At 48.7% G+C, this 18948-nt stretch overlaps 2 protein-coding genes across 3 annotated transcripts; one reads left to right on the top strand and one right to left on the bottom strand.

The window, feature by feature from the left end:
* The first annotated feature begins 1314 nt into the window (after nt 1–1314).
* LOC149920062 (uncharacterized) lies at nt 1315–9420 on the top strand. The gene is made up of 9 exons (XM_090142461.1): nt 1315–4320; nt 4607–4669; nt 4876–5241; nt 5412–5461; nt 7066–7159; nt 7625–7696; nt 7832–7903; nt 8375–8522; nt 8699–9420. Exons 1-9 carry the CDS (start codon nt 4125–4127, stop codon nt 9027–9029), a joined length of 1392 nt encoding a protein of 463 aa, XP_089998587.1. The 5' UTR covers nt 1315–4124; the 3' UTR covers nt 9030–9420.
* A 4688-nt stretch (nt 9421–14108) lies between these two features.
* LOC149920061 (uncharacterized) lies at nt 14109–18409 on the bottom strand. Of its 2 annotated transcripts, XM_090136100.1 has the most exons (7): nt 17868–18409; nt 17525–17581; nt 17255–17317; nt 16718–16789; nt 16511–16582; nt 15892–16039; nt 14109–15715 (listed from the first exon to the last, which is right to left on the bottom strand). In XM_090136100.1, the coding sequence occupies exons 1-7, from the start codon at nt 18061–18063 to the stop codon at nt 15397–15399; spliced, it is 927 nt and encodes a 308-aa protein (XP_089992226.1). In that variant the 5' UTR covers nt 18064–18409; the 3' UTR covers nt 14109–15396. The 2 variants fall into 2 exon arrangements, with proteins under 2 accessions (XP_089992226.1, XP_089992172.1); XM_090136046.1 differs by having other exon boundaries at nt 16511–16789.
* Between the last annotated feature and the right edge of the window lie 539 nt (nt 18410–18948).

The following is an 18948-nucleotide window of genomic DNA, read 5'->3' as shown; positions in this document are numbered from 1 at the left end:
GGAAAGTCATCAAGTCCAACCTCAACCTAACCATACTACCCTAACTCTAACAACCCTCTGCTAAGTCATGTCCCTGGGCACCACATCCAAGCAGTTTTTAAACACACCCAGGGATAGTTACTCAACCACCTCCTGGGGAGCCTATTCCAGTGCTTAACAGCCCTTTCTGTAAAGAAGTTTCAACTGATATCCAACCTCGCTCTGGGTCAACCAGTATTGTCTCTGGAAATTTCTGGCTTGACATGAAGGCTCTTTCATGCATTAATTGTAAGCGGGCTGCTTTCTGAATACTCCAAGTCAGTTGGTGAAGCCCCTGCAGAATTGTAACCCAGTCACCTCTTTCCATAGGGTCGAGACCTCCTGCCTAGTGAGCTGCCTTCTGAGCCAGGGACCACGGGGTTTGGTAGTTCCCAGTAGTTAGGAAAACACCAGGCCCCAAAAACCTTCTGTCTCCTCTTCAATTAAAAGTATGCAGTCCCCTCCCATTAGGGCAACTCTCCACACAAGTTCTGTCTGTCTCCTTAGCATTCCTGCTGTACTTCTCCTGCAGTTTAGCCAGCTCCTGGGCTGAGTACAGGATCTCTCTGATTGTAACTGTTGGCGGATTTCCCCCTTCTCCTCATCATAGTTCTATTTCTCTTTATTTAGAGATCTCATCTGTCTTGGGGGCTCAATTCTACTGAGTCTCTCCTGAGCCTGTGCTAGTTTGGTGCTGGGAAAGACGGGGGGAAAGGCTCTTCCTCTTCTATGCTACCCAGTTGCGTACTGGGTTCATTTACTGCCTGTGCTTTAATTTATTAAAAGACAGGAGAGCAAGAGGGGAAAAAGAAAAGGAGAGAGAGGGGAAAAAAAGGAGTCACCACTGTGGACCCTGTGATGATGTCCTCCTTCTCCTCCTTTTGGGATGGTCGAGGATGTGTCAGGGCGAGCACTGCCAGCTGTGGAGTTGGCAATGCTTTTCATGCCATATGATGGTGCCCTCCAATTGGGCTAGGAGCTGTTGCCAGGCTGAGACTGTCCAGAAACAGACGCAGAATTCACAGTGTTACAATTCTGTATAGTACTGTCACAGAGTCTGAGCCAGAAAGAAATATGTCTCTTCAGTCTCATAGACCTTCACTAGCAGGATCCTCAACTTACATGTCCACCTCTGAATGACCAATGAAGCAGTTTTGCTGCCCACTCCCCTTCCCCTCCCGCCCTCTCCCCCCCCCCACCCCGACTTCACCACGAATCAAGAACTCTACCGTCTTGTGATTACTTCTGTTCAATACAGCTGCCAACCAACACATCTCCCACCAGGCCTTTGCAGTTTATGAACAGCAGGTCTAGTAAGGCTCCTTCCCTGGTAGGCTCTCTGACCACGGTAGTCTTGCATCTATGTTGAGCTCGTGGCCCTACAGTGCTTCCTTGCTGTAGACCTTGGTAGGCTTCCAGAGGGTGACAAACCTCCCTAGCTGATAAACCAGGCTGGAGCTGGGCTATGGACACAGCTTATCAAGGTCTCTCCCAAACAATGGCTAAAGGGCTACCTGACTCTCCCACAGCAAAGGGCACCTGCAACAGAGGCTCCCATCACCCTAAGTCAATAGCTGGCTTGTCTCACTTCTTAGGAGCCTCTAGAGCACAGTGGCAGTCTTGGAATTTCCTTGGATACAGCCTTCTGAACTCCTTTAACTTAATCCCTGCCTAAAAGCAGCAGGCATCCTCAAGTTTCTCAGAGGGTTGCTGGGCATTCCTCAGTGCACCTGGACCTCACCTCCAGAAGACCCTGAGGTCTTCTGAAGCTTCTCAAGTTCATCAGCTGGAACTGATGCACAAAACTTATGTGTCTGTAGACTAAATTCAGGGATGGCCAGGAAGTTCCTGCGTGGAAAATCAAGGACTGAGTGGGAACATACACCAAGCAGGCCAAAGCTAGATCAGTAACTTCTGTCAGCTCCTGGGCAACCTTCTCTTTGGCTTAGACATGTTCATTTAGGCAATGGATCTGGGAAACACTGTCTGTGGACCTCCTCTGCACATTTGGTGGTGATGAAAGAGGACAGTGTCTCCTGCCATTTGTCATGCTGCTGTGGGGTTGGTTCTGGTCTGCTAGTGGGTATCTTGTGCAGCCCACTTCTCTGTACTTCCACAGGCGCACATATTTATCTCTTTTCCCACACATGGTGTGTCTTTGCTTGCACCTGAGCAGAAGAGCTCACCAATTTTTTTCTGCTTATGAAAGTCAGACAGAGAGGACCGTTGTGAGGATGGAAAAAACAGGGCAGAGAGTGCTGAGAACATGGCATTGGGAAGAGCATTCAGATGTGGGCTTGACTTGCATGAAAGATCGTCAGTGTTTATGTGAGTCCCTCTGAAGGCAGCCCTTGGCCGAGGCAGCCTGTCAGCATCATGTCAGCGTCCTTTCTCTGGGTGTGGATGTCTCTGAGATACCTACTCAGCACTGCTACAAGCTGAGCCTGCAAAAGGGAAAGCACCAGCCATGTCTCCCAGCCTGGGCAGAGAGCCCAGGTCTCTGGGCATCAGGCTGAGCATAAGCAAGTCAGGTGGAAGTGGTTCCAGGCCAGAGCAGCTGGAGGAGGTGGCCGTGCCTTTACCTCACATAAAATTATCGTCGAACTCCTGCCTACAAACTTCAGGATCTCCAGTGTGAACAGGGCAGCCAAAAACAGACCACGCCCTTGCCCAGATGGGACTGTGTGTCTGAAGGCTCCTAGGCTGCAGGGAAACTGGCCCTGGGCCACTGCTCTGGCCCTCCCAGGGCTGTCCCATCGTATCTGGGAGACTGCTCAAAGTCTAACACAAGCAAGCAGGCAACCTCAACATTTATTTTGGTGTCATACACATGATGCAGGCCAAACCAGCACCGAACCACATGGTATTTCAGTACTACATTATTAGATGTAGATTATGCCAGTGGCAGCAAATAGCATCCCTAAGCAGCAAAGTATCTGCAGCTGGTGCTGACAACCCCATTCCAGACTCAACTAATTTGGATCAAAACCAGGCTACAACTTAGACACAACTCTTAACACACTTTGCCCAAATTTTCCAATGGAGTGAGAAGTGCAATATTTGGACCCATAAAGTAAATTTCTCATGGACTTAAAGTCCCCATGTCAAAGCCCAGGATCATTACGGACTGACAGCAGCACCAGTATTTTCTTGTCAGGACACTCTGTTCTCTTTTCCATTAGATCTGGGCACGAGACACTCAAATCCTTCTGATGGCTCAGCAGTTTGCTCAGTATGAATTGCAGTTTAGCAAATTGAAAGACAACGGAGACATGGATTTTATGGTGGACACTGGAATTCGCCACAGTACAAAACACTACAATATAAATAAAAATGCAGCCTTGACTTAGAAAGCCATAACACATAAACCAGCACATATTAATATAGTAGTCACACCTAGGCTGCATTTTAAATACAGAAGCAACACCTAGGCTGCATTTTAATCATAACTCATAACCCGTATTAAAAGAAACAACAACAAGCAAACAAAAAACCCATCAACAACAACAACAACAAAACCACCCAAAGATCCAAGACTGAGACCAGACCTGAAAATGTTTCATTTGCAATTCTTCGCTGTCCTCTAAAGGCTGTTTCAGGAATTTCAGCCTTGGATTTTGAGCTGCAAATCCTTGTTTTTGCTCTATGCCCAGAACAGTCTAAAGCACAGCACAGCACATCAAAAGAAAGTAGAAGCTTTATGCCAAGCTTCACTCGGAATTCTGCAGATAGCTAAAAGGCTTCAGTCTAACCAGACACAGTGAGTCAGTGTTAGTGAGGTTTGTTATGCTGTGTAGGAAACATAGCTGTATCTACCAAGGCATGGGATCAATGGGATTTCTGTTGTTTTGCTGACACAATTCAGTCGGTGGTGAAGCTTAAGATTCCTTCAATGTTAACAACTCAGTATGAAGACAGTACTGCACATCCAAACCAACTTGTCAGGAATAACTAAAACAACTGACTTTTTTTGTGACTTACTCCTTAATAAGGTGCTCAAGAAGTTCTGTATAACTCAGGAAGGTTAGGCACATTTTTCTTGCATCATCAGAGGTGCTTTGTGAGGTCATAATGGGCCCCGTGAAGACATTCAGGAACCCCGTGTTATGTCATACCAGGAGGTACCACTTGTGCCTCAGGCCTGCAAGGAGGGTGCTTGCTGCTTGTGGACAAGAGATAGCATGGGGCGACTACGGGAGACAGGTTCTCCCAGCTGTTGCTTTTTGCTCTTCCTTCTTCTCTTCCTGGTGGCTCCGTGTCATGGGCAACGACAGTATGTCCCGTGGGGAGCACTGAGTCCAGGTAGGTTGGGTACTGAGGGGTGTACTGGGGAAGCAAACCCCTGAGGCTTCCTGAAAAGCAGCCTTGGATGGTGGGTCCTCCGAGGAAACAACCAGGCTCTTACATCAGCTCTGTTCCCTGTGAGGTGATGGCTCTCCAGCTTCAGCACACGTCCCACCTTGGAGCACACAGGGACGTCCCAGAGGGGAGAGCTCCTCCGATTCCAGCTCTGGGCGCTGTAGATCCCTTATGAAGAAGCACATGGCAACAGGTCTTGACAGCTTTTCTGCTTTGTTCTCCATTCCAGATGAACGTGTTGGTGACATGTACAGAGCTATCCCATATCCCATGGAAGCTGATATGGAACGTGGTAAGAATCCCAGGGGCATGGTTTTCCTTGGAGATGTGTCTGATTCCCGTGCATGACTCACCCAGGCCTCTGCTTGGGACCTGGCAGAATCTAGACCTACATGTGGCTCTCACAACACTACGTGATCCCCTGCCAGGCCCTGCAGTCCCTTTACTGAGAATCATGGCATAATGTGGAAAGGAAATCTTTCTTCTGTTTCTTTACAGATCTGCCTGTACGCCGCGTATCTGGGCTGAACCGTTTTCATCAGCCTCAAGGCTACCCCAGGGGTGAGTGGTCCGTCTTTGTTCATTTCACAGTGTCAGCATGTACTTTCAGCCTTGTCTTCCTGTGGAACATGTCTTTCACTCTTCTTTGCTTATGCTGGAGTGTGGAGAAGAGCAGAATAGCCTCTGTATCCAGCCTATGCCAGGGAAGGTGTTCTGGAATGTTACAAGGGCTTTGTTTTTCCTTGGAGATGCATTTGATCCCTGGCCATGGCTCGCATAGGCCTCTGCTCTGGATCTGGCAGAATCTGGACCGACATGTGGCTCTCAGAACACTATGTCCCTGGGCACACAGCCTATTGACCTGTTAGGTAGAGATGGGGAACAGAACAGGCCTGGTATAATCCATGGTGAGATGATTCGGGACCTGTTCTGAAAGCTAGACGGTCACAAGTCCATGGAGCCAGATGGATTGCACCCTAGGTTGCTGAGGGAGTTGGCGGATGTGGTTGCCACTCTCCATCATTCTTCGGCAGCCCTGGCTATCCGGGAATGTCCCGGTGGATTGGAGACTGGCAAATGTGAGGCCCATCTTCAAAACGGGCTGGAAAGATGATCCTGGTAGCTACAGAGCGGTTAGTCTCACATAGGTGCCAGGGAACGTCATGGAATGGATAATCTTGGGAGCCATCATGGATCAAATAAAGGTCAACCAGAGGATCAGGCCCAGTCAGCATGGGTTTATGAATGGTAGGTCCTGTCTGACAAAGCTGATTCATTTTATGACAAGGTGACCCACTTAGTGGATGAAGGTAAGGCTGTTGATTTGGTCTACCTGGACTTCAGTAAGGTCTTTGACACTGTCCCCCACAACATCCTTGTGGAGAAGCTGGCTGCCCATGGTTTGGATGGGTGTACGCTTCAGTGGGTGAGACACTGGCTGGAATGGCTGGGCCCAAAGAGTTGTGGTCAATGGAATTAAATCCAGTTGGTGGCCAGTCACGAACGGTATCCCCCAGGGCTTGGTACTAGGCCCACTCCTATTCAACGTCAGGTGACACCAAGCTGGGAGGGAGTGTTGATCTGCCTGAGGGTAGAAAGGCACTACAGAGGGACATGGATCATTAGATTGATAGGCCAAGGCAAACTATGAGTTTCAGTAGGACCAAGTGTCGGGTCCTGCATTTTGATCACAGTCCCAGATGACCCTACCGGCTTGGGGAGGAGTGGCTGGAAAGCTGCCTGACAGAAAGGTACCTTGGTGTACTGATGGACAGTCGGCTGAATATGAGGCAGCAGTGTGCCCAGGTGGCCAAGAAATCCAACAGCATTCTGGCTTGTATCAGGAATGGTGTAGTGAGCAGGACTAGGGAAGTAATCCTTATTAAGTGTGCCTTAAGAGGAGTGACTAAAGGAAATTGGACTGTTTAGTCTGGGGAAGAGGAGGCTGAGGGGAGACCTTATTGCTCTCTTCAAGTACCTGCAAGGTGCTTACAGTGAGAACAGGGTTGGTCTCTTCTCACTGGTGACAGGTGACAGGACGAGGGGAAATGGCCTCAAGTTGTGCCAGGGGAGGATTCGGTTGGATATCGGGAAAAACTTCTTTACAGAAAGGGTGGTTAAGCACTGGGATAGGCTTCCTAGGGAGGTGGTGGAGTCACCATCCCTGGATGTGTTTAAAATCCATTTGGATGTGGTGCTCAGGGACATGATTTAGCGGTGGTTTGTTAGAGTTAGGGTAGTATGGTGAGGTTGTGGTTGGACTTGGTGATCTTTACCATCATTTCCAACTGAGCAATTCTATGATTGTATGATATTGTGATTCTATGATCCCCTGCCAGGCTCTGCAGTCCCCTCCCCAGGAAGCCTGGCACAATATTTTGTTTCTTTTTACAAGGGTGGATAGTGATAAGACGAGGGGGAATGGTTTTAAACGGAGAAAGGGGAGGTTTACGTTAGATATTACAAGGAAATTTTTCACTTAGATGGTGGTGACACACTGGAACAGGTAGCCCAGAGAGATTGTGGATGCCCCATTCCTGGAGGCATGCAAGGCCAGGCTGGATGTGGCTCTGGGCAGCCTGGTCTGGTGGTTGGCGACCCTGCCCATAGCAAGGGGGTTGAAACAAGATGATCATTGTGGTCCTTTTCAACTCAAGCCATTTGATGATTCTATGATTCTATAATACGAAAAGGAAATCTTTCTTCTGTTTCTTTACAGATCTGCCTGTACGCCGCGTATCTGGGCTGTACCGTTTTCATCAGCCTCAAGGCTACCCCAGGGGTAAGTGGTCCATCTTGGTTCATTTCACAGTGTCAGCATGTACTTTCAGCCTTGTCTTCCTGTGGAATGTGTCTTACACAGTTCTTTTCTAATGCTGCGGTGTGGAGAAGGGCAGAGTAGCCATCAGGAGAGCACAGAGAGATGTGCCCTGGGATTCTTTGCCCTGCACAGCTGTGTTTGCCAGCAGCCGCAGCCTTGTGTCTCTTGAAGTGCTGATGGCAAAGACAGCAGCGTTTGGGGCAGAGTTTAGAGCTGCTTGGGGATCCTTTCCCCCAGCCAAGCTGAACGTGGTTTGTTTGGTGCGAATATGGTGCCCCTTTTGGCACCTGGCACCCATTTGCCACATACTTGCGAGTGGAAGAGGGAGACAAGTGTCTGCGAGTGAGAGTGTTTGCTGCCATTCACGGCTGAACAGATTAATTGCAATATATGTCAGGAGCTGTTATCTTCTGCCTTTGTTTGCAGAGGTGGCCTCGGGTGCTGGCTCTGCAGCTTCTCAGTGGGTTCCTGATTTGGAGCCTTGGAGGAATCACATGGGTAAGTGGTGTGTCTGGGTTCCCTCAGAGAGATGCCAGGTGCATCTAGAAGGCCAGCCTGACCCATCTGCAGCTGTTGATTGTGAAGATTACACCACCTGTAATGGAAATGTTCCTCCTCTGTGTTTACTTATAGCTGTTGAACCCAAGATTCCTGTTCCACGTTCTCAGATGGATCTTGGTTTTGAGCCTGAAGAGTATCCCAGAGGTACGTTGTCTTTGTCTGATAACCTTCTTGAGAGAGAGATACTATCAACTGCTGGGGAGAGCTTCTGTGCAATGCGTGTTTACTGCCATGCAAAGCTGAAGAGGTGCATTCAAACACATAACAGGAGCTGTTCTGTCTGCCGTGGCAGAGCTGGCCACAGAGGATGGTTGTCAGCTTACCTTGCAGAATCCTGCTTTGGGTCCTTGGAGGTACAGCATGTGCAATGCACGCCTATTCATTCCCTGAGACACAGCTGGAGGTAGTGATTTCTCAGCCTCTCCCTCAGCAAGAGCACATGGGCTCTTGCTCAGGAAGACTGTAAGAGGTCACCCTCATCCTCTGTTAGTAAGACGCGAGAATCAGGGACAGTAATGGAGTGAATACTATAGTCACTCGCACTTCTCCAAGACACTGTGATACCGTCAGTAGTGCAGAACTCATGAGTGTGTTGCACTGTCTCGTGTTCTGCAGGTGCTGGTGGTGTGAGAACAGCAGAGGGAGTGGATCAGAAACGGGGAGAAGATCACTCTGCAGTTGCAGTGCTTGCCGTCCTGTTCTCTCTGGTTGTTCTGGCAGCTTTGGGTTACCTGGCAAAACAGCTGCTGAAGAAGAGACAAGAGTGAGTTGCTTCTCCAGTAGTCTTTGCTAGCTGGCTGCTCTGTGGCGGGAAGCACTTGCAGTGAGAGCTGTGGACAGCCCTCTGCTGGGATCTGTGTTGAGGAATTTCTTTGACCTTTGTCTCTTAAGCCATACAAATTTTGAGTCTTGTCTAATACCCCTTTCTTTTTGTTACAGAGATACAATGCTATGTGAGGTTTGCTTTTGCATAAGAAAGGAAGACCCATCTCCAGTAAAAAAACAACAGACCTTTGCAAGAATTACCATAGAAATTGATGATGATTCCGGGAAGTCAAACCCAAACCTGAACAGTCTTCCCAATTCCAAGGTCCCAAAAACACCTTCCTTATTCTATCAGCCCCCACAGCAATCCTCTCAGACTGACTTCCCCAGGCAGTCAGAAAACGCTGATGATAGAAGCAAAAGGCCAGCAGAGTCAGGAGAAGAGAGGAAAAGTATATGCACCTGTGGAAGACCAGTGAAACTGGGTGAACCACAGAAACCCTAGGGGACCAAGAATGCAGAGATCAGCACTGCTGGGGGGCTGTGTGCCACGGAAGAGAACACACCGTGTCCGTGAGAGAAATACATCAGACAGACGGAGAAGGAAGGGTCTCCTAATCGTGCTGCAGGCTCGGCAATGCAGAGCAACAAGGAATGTCCTTACATCACTACGTCACTCTGTCTCTTCCTCCCAGAAACGACGTGGGAAGGACTGAAGCGTTTGGGGAACTCTAATTCTCCCTTAGCAGCTTTCCCAGTTCCATCAGTTCACTGCAAGATGTCCATTCTTATGAACGAGCATTCACTGCTGATTCCATATTGTGACACCATGCCCAAGTTGTACAACACACATATATATATATCTACACAATCAATAAACTATAACTAACATCATATACGGATATGTGTACATATGTGTCCAGATGCCTAAAACTACCCCCAGCATCAGGTCTCCTTCAGGTACACACTGAATGTCCCCGTTTCTGTTTTTGCATTTCCCACCAAATGAACTCAGGGCTGTGAACAAAATCAGTCCCACGGGTGGGCTTGCTTTTGCCCAAGGCCAGGATAACCCAAACCATTTTCCCTTGTACATTCTTCTTATGTGCCACAGGGAGTCTATTCCCTCCTATGGTACATAAGAGGCTGGATTGGGCAGGGCCGTCTCAATTGGCAGATCCCAGTGTGTTGACTAAGCAGGTGACATTAGCAGGCTATATCCCAATTGATCCCAGTGCTTGAATGTTCTGCCAACTACTGCTTTCAGCATAGTTTTTAACACATATTTTAAAATATAATTTGACTCTTCCAGAAGCTGGTGGATCGTAGAGGATATGATATATCCACTCAGTGCCATGCTCTTTGGTCCAGGAGTTTATGAGGGTATTTTAAAAATGAGTTTTCCTTTATCTGACTAGCTTCTTTTTGGGGTGCCAGGTCACCATAACATTTGCTATTCAAGGATAGCATTTTGGGTGGAGGTATGGGGTACAGGACATCAGTGTTTCCAGACATCAGATGTTTGCTTCCACCACTGTAAGCATACAGCGCTTTCCATGGCAGATTTGTGGCAGTGTGAATAGAATCCACCTCCAGGCCTCCCCGTATTTATATCTCATCCATTGTCCCCCGTACCAAAGAGGCTTCATGGGCTTTGTTTACTTTATTGTAGCATGGGTTTCACATTCACGGATAACCTGGGCAATAGTGTCCATGGTCAGGCCACCCATTGATCCTGAGCCCATCCATGTGTTGCACACCTTCCTTGATGGCCTCTGGTGTCATGAGATCACTGAGCTAGAAATAGCTTTCTAATCTGTTGCTGGTGCAGATCTAGAGCATGAGACAGTTGACACACCTTCTGGACAGTTTCACATTTGAAAGCATTTCTTTGGAGCTGTTTGCTTTCAAACAGAAAGGCCCAGGACTGTTTCTTGGCTGAAGACTGGCTGGTGCACCACTACTGAACCCCCTGACACCAAGACAGTGCTGGATCAAGGAGTGACTAACTGCTTTGCTTTGCTGTTGCTAGGAAAATTTCTGCTCCAAGAAGCCTGCTTGATCACCTTTATTTCAAAAAGAGTGAGAGGAGAGTCTTCAGCTTTCTTTATTCCAATAGAGGGACTGAGGTATATCCCTGTGGGGTTTCTCAAAGTACTGGGGGAGACAGCCCCTCTTTATCTCTGTGTCCTGATGCTGGTGAGCCATTCCCCCTTTCCCTGTTGGCTGAGGTACTTGGGGTTCACATTCTTCCCAATTTGCCTATCAGCCATTCCCCAGCTAGGTCCACCCCTATGTTTGCTTTGTTGGCACAAACTTCGTCATCTGGACTCAGAGTTTGTTGTTTTGCCCAACTAGAACTGTCTTTGTGTCCTGTGAACTCTAGCACACTTTGTTCTGCCCAGCAAACAAGATTTACGTAGGTGCTCAGGTAGCATCTCCATCCAGATCTGAAGGCTCTTCCTTATGCCGTATTCTCCGCACTCACTATTGCATTCTCTCAGTCCTCGCAGCAGTCCTCTCAGTCTGACTTTCACAGGCAGAAAAAAATTGGTGAGCTCTTCTGCTCAGGTGCAAGCAAAAAGGCAATAGGTGCAGGAACAGAGAAATGTGTGCTGCTGTGAAAGTGCAGCAAAGTGGGGTGCACCAGATACCTGCTAGCAGACCAAGAATAAGAAGATCAGCAGCGCTGAGGAGCTGTGTGGCTTTGAAGTGAACATGCGGTCTCAATGTGTATCAGCAGAGGCCAGAACCAACCCCACGGCAGCATGGCAAACGGCAAAATACACTGTCCTCACTCACCACCACCGCAGGGAGAGGCTGCAGATAACGTTTCTCATGTTTCGCTGCCTAACTAAAAGTGTCTAAGCCAAAGAGAAGGTTGCCCAGGAGCTGACAGAAGTTAGTGACCTAGCTTTGGCCTGCACTGAGTATCTTGCTGCTCAGTCTCACTCTTGATTTTGCATGCCAAACCCTCCTGGCCAGTCTGGGCCATCTCTGAAAGAAGCCTTCGCATAGCATTTTGCTCAGCAGTCCCAACTGCTGAATCCGAGAAACTTCAGAAAACCTCCGGGGCTTCTGATGTCAAAGTCCAGGAGCACTGGGGAATGCCCAGCAACTCTCACAGGAAACTTGAGGACGCCTACAACAGTTCAGCAAGGATTGAGTTAAAGGAGGTCAACGGAGTGCATCCAAGGAAGTTCCAGAGGTTGTTGCTGTGCTCTGTGGGCTCATAGGTAATGAGATTAGCAAACTGTTGACCTACCAACCCCCCTGCTATGTGCAGGGCGCCAACCGCTAGACCAGGCTGCTCAGAGCCACATCCAGCCTGACTTTGAATGCCCCCAGGGATGGGGCATCCACGACCTCCTTGGGCAACCTGTTCCAGCGCGTCACCGCCACCTAAGGTGGAGAAACTTCCTTCTAATATCTAACCTAAATTTCCCCTGGCTTAGTTTAAAACCATTCCCCCTTGTCCTGTCACTATCCACCCTCGTAAGCAGTCATTTCCCCTCCTGCTTCTATGCTCCCTTCAAGTACTACAAGGACACAGTGAGGTCTCTCTGGACCTTCCAAGTTGAACAATCCCAGTTCCCTCACCTTTTCTTCATAGGAGAGAGGTTCCAGCCCTCTGATCATCTTAGTGGCCCTCCTCTGGACTCTTTCCAAGAGTTCTGTGTCTTTCTTGTACTGGGGGCTCCAGGCCTGGATGCAGTACTCCAGATGGGGCCTCACAAGAGCCGAGTAGAGGGGGACAATCACATCCCTCTCCCTGCTGGCCACCCCTTTTTTAATGCAGCCCAGCACACAGTTGGCCTTCCAGGCTGCAAGCACACACTGCTGGCTCATGTCCAGCTTCTTGTCTACCAGGACCCCCAAGTCTTTCTCTGCAAGGCTGCTCTCAAGGAGATCTTCCCCCAGTCTGTATAAACACCTGGGATTGCCCTGACCCATGCACAAGGCCATGCACTTGGCCTTGTTGAACCTCATTATGTTCTCATGGGCCCACTTCTGCAGCCTGTCCAAGTCCTTCTGGATGTCTTCCCTTTCATTCTAATGCATCAACTGCACCTCTCAGGTTGGTGTCATCTGCAAACTTGCTGAGGTACACTTGAGTCCATTGAGTCTTGTGCTCGCAGAAGGGTTTTGCACTCCAGTACCTAGGTCTAACCTAACTAACTCTTTCAGTGTGGCTACAGTGGGAGCTAGCACCGACAAAGTTGTGATTTGTAGGATCTGCTCCGAGGAGGCAGACAAAGGATGAGTGTTGCCCGCTTTGCCCACCCAGTTGTGAACAAGCATTTGTAAATCCTTATCGGTTTGGCCATTCATAGAGTCATAGAATCATAGAGTTGTTCAGGTTGGAAAGTCATCAAGTCCAACCTCAACCTAACCATACTACCCTAACTCTAACAACCCTCTGCTAAGTCATGTCCCTGGGCACCACATCCAAGCAGTTTTTAAACACACCCAGGGATAGTTACTCAACCACCTCCTGGGGAGCCTATTCCAGTGCTTAACAGCCCTTTCTGTAAAGAAGTTTCAACTGATATCCAACCTCGCTCTGGGTCAACCAGTATTGTCTCTGGAAATTTCTGGCTTGACATGAAGGCTCTTTCATGCATTAATTGTAAGCGGGCTGCTTTCTGAATACTCCAAGTCAGTTGGTGAAGCCCCTGCAGAATTGTAACCCAGTCACCTCTTTCCATAGGGTCGAGACCTCCTGCCTAGTGAGCTGCCTTCTGAGCCAGGGACCACGGGGTTTGGTAGTTCCCAGTAGTTAGGAAAACACCAGGCCCCAAAAACCTTCTGTCTCCTCTTCAATTAAAAGTATGCAGTCCCCTCCCATTAGGGCAACTCTCCACACAAGTTCTGTCTGTCTCCTTAGCATTCCTGCTGTACTTCTCCTGCAGTTTAGCCAGCTCCTGGGCTGAGTACAGGATCTCTCTGATTGTAACTGTTGGCGGATTTCCCCCTTCTCCTCATCATAGTTCTATTTCTCTTTATTTAGAGATCTCATCTGTCTTGGGGGCTCAATTCTACTGAGTCTCTCCTGAGCCTGTGCTAGTTTGGTGCTGGGAAAGACGGGGGGAAAGGCTCTTCCTCTTCTATGCTACCCAGTTGCGTACTGGGTTCATTTACTGCCTGTGCTTTAATTTATTAAAAGACAGGAGAGCAAGAGGGGAAAAAGAAAAGGAGAGAGAGGGGAAAAAAAGGAGTCACCACTGTGGACCCTGGGATGATGTCCTCCTTCTCCTCCTTTTGGGATGGTCGAGGATGTGTCGGGACGTGCACTGCCAGCTGTGGAGTTGGCAATGCTTTTCATGCCATATGATGGTGCCCTCCAATTGGGCTAGGAGCTGTTGCCAGGCTGAGACTGTCCAGAAACAGACGCAGAATTCACAGTGTTACAATTCTGTATAGTACTGTCACAGAGTCTGAGCCAGAAAGAAATATGTCTCTTCAGTCTCATAGACCTTCACTAGCAGGATCCTCAACTTACATGTCCACCTCTGAATGACCAATGAAGCAGTTTTGCTGCCCACTCCCCTTCCCCTCCCGCCCTCTCCCCCCCCGCCCCGACTTCACGAATCAAGAACTCTACCGTCTTGTGATTACTTCTGTTCAATACAGCTGCCAACCAACACATCTCCCACCAGGCCTTTGCAGTTTATGAACAGCAGGTCTAGTGAGGCTCCTTCCCTGGTAGGCTCTCTGACCATGGTAGTCTTGCATCTATGTTGAGCTCGTGGCCCTACAGTGCTTCCTTGCTGTAGACCTTGGTAGGCTTCCAGAGGGTGACAAACCTCCCTAGCTGATAAACCAGGCTGGAGCTGGGCTATGGACACAGCTTATCAAGGTCTCTCCCAAACAATGGCTAAAGGGCTACCTGACTCTCCCACAGCAAAGGGCACCTGCAACAGAGGCTCCCATCACCCTAAGTCAATAGCTGGCTTGTCTCACTTCTTAGGAGCCTCTAGAGCACAGTGGCAGTCTTGGAATTTCCTTGGATACAGCCTTCTGAACTCCTTTAACTTAATCCCTGCCTAAAAGCAGCAGGCATCCTCAAGTTTCTCAGAGGGTTGCTGGGCATTCCTCAGTGCACCTGGACCTCACCTCCAGAAGACCCTGAGGTCTTCTGAAGCTTCTCAAGTTCATCAGCTGGAACTGATGCACAAAACTTATGTGTCTGTAGACTAAATTCAGGGATGGCCAGGAAGTTCCTGCGTGGAAAATCAAGGACTGAGTGGGAACATACACCAAGCAGGCCAAAGCTAGATCAGTAACTTCTGTCAGCTCCTGGGCAACCTTCTCTTTGGCTTAGACATGTTCATTTAGGCAATGGATCTGGGAAACACTGTCTGTGGACCTCCTCTGCACATTTGGTGGTGATGAAAGAGGACAGTTTCTCCTGCCATTTGTCACGCTGCTGTGGGGTTGGTTCTGGTCTGCTAGTGGGTATCTTGTGCAGCCCACTTCTCTGTACTTCCACAGGCGCACATATTTATCTCTTTTCCCACACATGGTGTGTCTTTGCTTGCACCTGAGCAGAAGAGCTCACCAATTTTTTTCTGCTTATGAAAGTCAGACAGAGAGGACCGTTGTGAGGATGGAAAAAACAGGGCAGAGAGTGCTGAGAACATGGCATTGGGAAGAGCATTCAGATGTGGGCTTGACTTGCATGAAAGATCGTCAGTGTCTATGGTAATTCCTGATTTGGGCTATTCTAGCTGAGCATGGTCTTTGCCTCTCATGTCAATGGCAGTTTCATCTAACATTCCACCAAGAAGTCATATAAAGCATTTTATTATGTGCCAGTGGACACTCCCATTATTGGAAGAAAGAAAGACGATCTCTGCATTCTTGGTCCACTAGGGGTTATATGGTTCACCCCGTTTCACTGGTTTTCCACAGGTGCATATACTTTTCCTCTCTCTTCCTGATCTTGGTGGCCTTTTTCTTCTATCATCAGTGATTTTTGACTGCTTGCAAAAGTCAGTCAGAGTGGATGGCAGTAGGGGCTGACAGAGACAGTAAGCGACTGGTGAGAGAAGACCGTCCAGATTTGGGTTAGAATTCCCAGAATCATCATCAAAATCTATGGTAATTCTCGCAAAGTTCTGTCCCTTTTCTATTGGAGCCGGGTCTTCCTTTCTTTTGCAAATGCAAGCTGCACCTAGCACTGCACCTCTGCAACAAAAAGAAAGGGGTTTTAGACAAGACTCAAAATTTGTATGGCGTAAGAGACAAAGGTCAAAGAAATTTCTCAACACAGATCCCAGCAGAGGGCTGTCCACAGCTCTCACTGCAAGTGCTTCCCGCCACAGAGCAGCCAGCTAGCAAAGACTACTGGAGAAGCAACTCACTCTTGTCTCTTCTTCAGCAGCTGTTTTGCCAGGTAACCCAAAGCTGCCAGAACAACCAGAGAGAACAGGACAGCAAGCATTGCAACTGCAGAGTGGTCTTCTCCCCGTTTCTGATCCACTCCCTCTGCTGTTCTCACACCACCAGCACCTGCAGAACACGAGACAGTGCAACACACTCATGAGTTCTGCACTACTGATGGTATCACAGTGTCTTGGAGAAGTGCGAGTGACTATAGTATTCACTCCATTACTGTCCCTGATTCTCGCGTCTTACTAACAGAGGATGAGGGTGACCTCTTACAGTCTTCCTGAGCAAGAGCACATGTGCTCTTGCTGAGGGAGAGGCTGAGAAATCACTACCTCCAGCTGTGTCTCAGGGAATGAATAGGCGTGCATTGCACATGCTGTACCTCCAAGGACCCAAAGCAGGATTCTGCAAGGTAAGCTGACAACCATCCTCTGTGGCCAGCTCTGCCACGGCAGACAGAACAGCTCCTGTTATGTGTTTGAATGCACCTCTTCAGCTTTGCATGGCAGTAAACACGCATTGCACAGAAGCTCTCCCCAGCAGTTGATAGCATCTCTCTCTCAAGAAGGTTATCAGACAAAGACAACGTACCTCTGGGATACTCTTCAGGCTCAAAACCAAGATCCATCTGAGAACGTGGAACAGGAATCTTGGGTTCAACAGCTATAAGTAAACACAGAGGAGGAACATTTCCATTACAGGTGGTGTAATCTTCACAATCAACAGCTGCAGATGGGTCAGGCTGGCCTTCTAGATGCACCTGGCATCTCTCTGAGGGAACCCAGACACACCACTTACCCATGTGATTCCTCCAAGGCTCCAAATCAGGAACCCACTGAGAAGCTGCAGAGCCAGCACCCGAGGCCACCTCTGCAAACAAAGGCAGAAGATAACAGCTCCTGACATATATTGCAATTAATCTGTTCAGCCGTGAATGGCAGCAAACACTCTCACTCGCAGACACTTGTCTCCCTCTTCCACTCGCAAGTATGTGGCAAATGGGTGCCAGGTGCCAAAAGGGGCACCATATTCTCACCAGACAAACCACGTTCAGCTTGGCTGGGGGAAAGGATCCCCAAGCAGCTCTAAACTCTGCCCCAAACGCTGCTGTCTTTGCCATCAGCACTTCAAGGGACACAAGGCTGGGGCTGCTGGCAAACACAGCTGTGCAGGGCAAAGAATCCCAGGGCACATCTCTCTGTGCTCTCCTGATGGCTACTCTGCCCTTCTCCACACCGCAGCATTAGAAAAGAACTGTGTAAGACACATTCCACAGGAAGACAAGGCTGAAAGTACATGCTGACACTGTGAAATGAACCAAGATGGACCACTCACCCCTGGGGTAGCCTTGAGGCTGATGAAAACGGTTCAGCCCAGATACATGGTGCACAGGCAGATCTAAAAAGTAACAAGAGAAAGGGTTTCATTTCCGCATTATGCCATGATTCTCAGTAAAGAGCCTGCGGGGCCTGGCCGGGGATCACGTAGTGTTGTGAGAGCCACATGTAGGTCTAGATTCTGCCAGGTCCCAAGCAGAGGCCTGGGTGAGTCATGCACGGGAATCAGACACATCTCCAAGGAAAACCATGCCCCTGGGATTCTTACCACGTTCCATATCAGCTTCCATGGGATATGTTCTGTACATGTCGCCAACACGTTCATCTGGAATGGAGAACAAAGCAGAAAAGCTGTCAAGACCTGTTGCCATGTGCTTCTTCATAAGGGATCTACAGCGCCCAGAGCTGGAATCGGAGGAGCTCTCCCCTCTGGGACGTCCCTGTGTGCTCCAAGGTGGGACGTGTGCTGAAGCTGGAGAGCCATCACCTCACAGGGAACAGAGCTGATGTAAGAGCCTGGTTGTTTCCTCGGAGGACCCACCATCCAAGGCTGCTTTTCAGGAAGCCTCAGGGGTTTGCTTCCCCAGTACACCCCTCAGTACCCAACCTACCTGGATTCAGTGCTCCCCACGGGACATACTGTCGTTGCCCATGACACAGAGCCACCAGGAAGAGAAGAAGGCAGAGGAAAAAGCAACAGCTGGGAGAACCTGTCTCCCGTAGTCGCCCCATGCTATCTCTTGTCCAGAAGCAGCAAGCACCCTCCTTGCAGGCCTGAGGCACAAGTGGTACCTCCTGGTATGACATAACACGGGGTTCCTGAATGTCTTCACGGGGCCCATTATGACCTCACAAAGCACCTCTAATGTTGCAAGAAAAATGTGCCTAACCTTCCTGAGTTATACAGAACTTCTTGAGCACCTTATTAAGGAGTAAGTCACAAAAAGGATCAGTTATTTTAGTCATTCCTGGGAAGTCTTCACACTGAGTTGTAAGCATTGAAGGAATCTCAAGCCTCAGCACAGACAGAACTGTATCAGGATGCAAAACAACAGAAATCCCACTGATCGCAAACCCTAACAAATACAGCTATGTTTCCTGTGCAGAATAACACAGCCTAAGCGTGACTTCTGTATTGAAAATACAGACCGAGTGGGACTCCAGTATTAATGTGTGCTGTTTTATGTATCGTGGCTTTCTAAGTCAAGTTGTATTTTTAATTTTGTTGTAGTGTTTTCTACTGTTACAAATTCCAGTAGGTTGCATTCCATGTGTCTTACCAGGTTGTACTGACTGGAAAATGGTAGGCTGCTGGAGAGGATGTGCACCAAGTTGTTCCACTGTAGTTCTGAAGTGGGAATGAGTCAGCCTCCCACAGACATTTTTCATTCCCAAGTGTATTTTGAATACACCTTTGGCTCAGTGCTTCTAGTTTCAAATGTAAAATGCGTGAGAAATTTAATTAAATGATGCTGAGTTGAAGACCTGCTGATGTGGATGTGAGGAAGTCCGCACAAAGACACGGGTTGGTTTGAGTCCAGATTTGGATAAAAGCGGTGATGAGTTCTCATGTCAGCTTGGGTTGACCAGTCACATTCCCGGCTGAGACGAGATCATACATCCACAGAGGAAGAGTATAAACTTCTCCCACACCATCTTTCCCTAGCACAGACCAAACCATCAGTGCAAAGA

The sequence above is a fragment of the Phasianus colchicus genome, chromosome 1 (genome assembly GCF_987193195.1).
Source record: "Phasianus colchicus chromosome 1, bPhaCol1.hap1.1, whole genome shotgun sequence".
Taxonomy (NCBI): Eukaryota; Metazoa; Chordata; class Aves; order Galliformes; family Phasianidae; genus Phasianus; species Phasianus colchicus.
This window is presented reverse-complemented; position numbering and strand designations above follow the sequence as displayed.